We start from the raw sequence: 4,097 nt of genomic DNA on the forward strand, positions 1-4,097 counted from the left end.
GCTTAAAAACGGCCAGTTTTCCAAAAACGAACAAACCACTAAAACCTTCAATAACCAAAAAGGATGTAGTCCTTATGTATGTTTGAAAGACTATATAAATTAAACATATCTACTGATCTAAACAATTCAATAAAGAATTTTACAATGATATTAATTATATTTACTACATACACAGATGGTCAGGCTTACAGTAGCTAATCTAATTACCTTCAATGACTGTGGCTTTGAATCAACTTATAGGTACTTCAATACTTTCAGCCATGTAAACAAGAACTAAACAATTTCACGATTACATTACCTAATTAATAAAAACTTATCACAATTTAGGGTTATTATAATTACCTTACATCACGTTTAATTATACAAAATATTAATTGAGTGTCAAATTAAAAAGAGACTCAGTACAAAAGTCTAGACATATGTTTAATTAGTAACTCTTGGCCTACTAATAGTTAAAATAACCCTTTTGGGTTTAAAAGCATAAAAAAAAATAATAATGACTTAAATACATTTGCTATTACATATAAACCAAAGAAACTTAAAAATAATTTAACAGAAAAGAATCAAAATGGGATAAAATACTTAAATATATTATTATACTGACAAAGTCAAATGTGAACTCTGATTAACATTCTGGGACACCAAATAAATTTTCTAAAACATAAGAAGAAATAAAGACATTGAAAACATATAAAAAATAGATTATTAGAAACAAAAAGATTAAATACAAAAATATAAAGAGAGCAATAAAATTACCCATATAATCATTCAAGAGAAAACAGGCACGAGGAATCAAGGACCTCTAAAGCATTACAAAAAAACAAAAAAATTACAAACAATCGCATATATATCAAATCAGTAAAAATTGGAGTATAAACCACTAAAAATATCATGAATCTCAATCCAAACTAACCTCTCGCATTTCGATGATGAGTTTGTGTTCGCTTTCTTTTAAACAATTTCGCCTATACTCTCTAGCACGAACTGAGTTATGAGACATCTTTGTTACTCGAACTAAACAGAAAAAAAGGTTGAAATCTGAAAAGCAGGAGTAAACCTAATTCATTGAAAAGAGAGATGCACACACTTAAGTTTCTATAAGCAACAAATGGAAAAAAAATAACAAAAAAAAAGGGGGGAGAAGGGGAATGAATCGGGGAAAATATTTGAAACACACCAACAAAAAACTGATACAACCATGCACACCTTTGATAAGAGACAAAATGAAGGAAATAAACCTTTATAACTAACACTAATAACTAAGGGCATCAACATCAACATGAAAAGCAAAATTGTACAACAATAAACAAATAACAAATACAAAAGAAGAACTGCTGCATTTCATTAAAATTTACTGATAGTGATAAAACACATAGGCTATCTCCCCTATGATAAGGAGGATTCCACATCTGGCTACATATTATAGTATGTAACCTAAAGAGTCATCAACATTGAAAATGTGTCCAATCCCTAGCAAAGTCACTATTACAAAAAGGAGTTCAGAATAGACATACTTGGCACATTACACGAGCAATCACAAAAGCAAAACCCCTATATCTAACAATGCTATTTGTTGGACACAATCCAAAAAGTCAAATCAAAATACCATCAAGCCATGATTACATGTCCATCTATTTGGAACCACAAGCCTTCCTAAATACTTATAGATAAACTATATAAGACACCTACACCTACACACAGCAGCTCAATTCCACACCTTCAATCAAACTCCATTAACCTTAGCAACCTTCAACCCACGCCCATCTGCATCAACAGCAACCTCTTCAAACTGAGGATTCAAATTTCTCTTACTCTTGGAGGTCACAACATGATTTTCATGGGTAAGCTTCTCCATTTTGGGAAGGTGCTTCAAGAACATGGGACAACAGCTCCTATGAGAAAGAAATTAAAAAACAATGAATCTCACTGAAGAATGCAAAATACAATTAGAAACAACACACATAAGAATGAGGAATAAAATATTATACATCAGCACCTGAGTTTCTTTTTCCGTTGAGCTAAGCAATATATCGATTTCAGCAGAAAGATCATCACTAAGAGTATCATTGCTGGGAGTTTCCTCTTCCTTTCCATGCTCACCATCAATTAACCCAACAAATTCACTCCCCACAGAAATAACAGGCTGTTTTTCAGCCAAAAATCTATAAAACTGGGATTTACACAACATCCCAGCACAATCACCAGCATCTTTCTCAGTTTTGATAAAACTATCAGAAGACTCCTTAATACCAACATCAGCTTTTCCAGCAGGAACAGATTTGTGTAAGTCATGCTCCTATTCATATGCAATAAGAGTTTAAATAGGTAACGATCATAACAGAAATTGACAACAACACAATAAAGAAACAAAAAATATGAAATTAATGATGAATTAACATCTAAAAACATTTGCATGTATATCTAACCTTTTTGGGAGAAGACTCATCATCAGCATCATAATTGGAAAGTTCAAACATCGCAATGATGGTGGAATCATCACAAATTCTCGTAACTCGGAAGTCCATAAAATGTATCATGTGGGACACCTTTGGTATCAACCTTGAGCAGCAACTTCTTTCCAATCAGCCCTTGGATATGGGAGGATAAGTATCCCCATATAACCTATTTTGAAAGTAACATAAGAAATATTGTTTGAATAAGGAACATGCCATCCCATAAGTGAAAACACATGGAAAAAAACTAACATACACTTGCATCTCTTTGAACTTCAGTAAACAAATCAGCACATGATTTCTTAAGCAAATAGGAAGCCTCACGATCAAAGAGAAGGAAAATACCCTCCCCAGTATGATCTTCAACTGTCACTTTAATTTTAAATCTGGAGAGAAAGAACAAAGGGGAAGACAATCATTCAAATACATAATACCAAAACCTTATTTTTATAAACAGTCCACTCTACAAAATGAGAACACATTTTCAATAAAAATTCTGACCTTGGAGTAACATTAGTTATGTGCTTCAAACAAAAATCACAGTAATAGGCACCATTTGAGGATGGATACCCTTTTCCACACACACAAGCAGAATACCACCAACCTCCATCCTCAACAATACCTTGGATTGCTCCAAAGATGATAAAAGAACCCTCCTATTTTTTAGGCATTTCAAAGTTAATTAACAACAGGAATGGAAAAACAGATCTGGAAATCCTTGTTTCATTTTCTTTTTTCGCTCACTTGTGTATAAAACAAACAAAACACAACTAACTCAAAAGAAGACAACCTGATTGTTATCTTGAAGCTCTTCAATAGTGCACTTTCTAGTTAGACCGCATGAAGTCATCTTCCAAGGAGAACCTTACCTCATTTGCAATAAACAGTGGCTGGGTACCACTGCACCTTGCTCAATCATACTAAAAGAAAATTAATGCAAATATTTGTAATTGTTACTCCATTCCTACTAAAAAAAAAATACAATAAACATAAACATCAACAAAAGCATGCTAACCTCTGCCTGAACACAACTTCAGGAATATCAGGATTAAATAACATTTGTCGCATACATGACATTTTGAGACCAACTTGACCTACAGAGAACAAAGAAGAGTTAGCAAAACTTTCTTGGAGAAACACCTACAGCAGCAATGAGATGTGCAGAAAAAAAAACAACATACCCCGAAAGAACTTGACTTTTGCAAGTTGAATAACTACAACAGGCTGCTCCACATACCCAGAGGCAAGGAAATGATTTACTTGATTAACATAATCCCCAAACAATGCACATCTCACTGTAAGACTGAAACTCAAAATCACAAGAATCAAACAGAAAACAAGCAAAAAAGATATTAAAAGATAAGAGAAAGCAGCAGAAATGATTAAGAAACATACTCTTTTGAAGTTAATTCCAATGCAATCATTTTACAATTTTTCCCTCTCTTGCATATTCTTTCTCTTCTCAACTGAAGTTAAAAGTCCAATGACATCTATTCCAAATAACACAACCTATTAACTATTAAAAGGATTTGTTTAAAAACTTAAATAACAGAACACAGCAAGAATACACACCAACTAAAAAATCATAATCTTGGGTCATGTTCAGCAGCTCAAAAAAGGAAACATGTTGAAACAAGTCTTAGG

At 32.8% G+C, this 4,097-nt stretch overlaps 1 protein-coding gene across 1 annotated transcript; it reads right to left on the reverse strand.

Moving 5' to 3' along the window:
• Positions 1-2,496: 2,496 nt before the first annotated feature.
• On the reverse strand, positions 2,497-3,877 carry LOC130965855 (uncharacterized). The gene is made up of 7 exons (XM_057890616.1): positions 3,849-3,877; positions 3,635-3,756; positions 3,469-3,547; positions 3,323-3,359; positions 2,955-3,109; positions 2,710-2,839; positions 2,497-2,622 (listed from the first exon to the last, which is right to left on the reverse strand). Exons 1-7 carry the CDS (start codon positions 3,875-3,877, stop codon positions 2,497-2,499), a joined length of 678 nt encoding a protein of 225 aa, XP_057746599.1.
• Positions 3,878-4,097: the final 220 nt, after the last annotated feature.

This window comes from Arachis stenosperma, chromosome 3 (genome assembly GCF_014773155.1).
Source record: "Arachis stenosperma cultivar V10309 chromosome 3, arast.V10309.gnm1.PFL2, whole genome shotgun sequence".
Classification (NCBI taxonomy): Eukaryota; Viridiplantae; Streptophyta; class Magnoliopsida; order Fabales; family Fabaceae; genus Arachis; species Arachis stenosperma.

Excerpts from the sequence above, each read along its gene's own strand:
- LOC130965855 (XM_057890616.1), bottom strand. The coding sequence starts at position 3,877 with ATGATTGCATTGGAATTAACTTCAAAAGA. Across the intron at positions 3,360-3,468 it reads GAAGTTGTGTTCAGGCAGAG|GTGCAGTGGTACCCAGCCAC; the intron begins GTTAGCATGCTT and ends TGATTGAGCAAG. Across the intron at positions 2,840-2,954 it reads ATAACTAATGTTACTCCAAG|ATTTAAAATTAAAGTGACAG; the intron begins GTCAGAATTTTT and ends CTTTCTCTCCAG.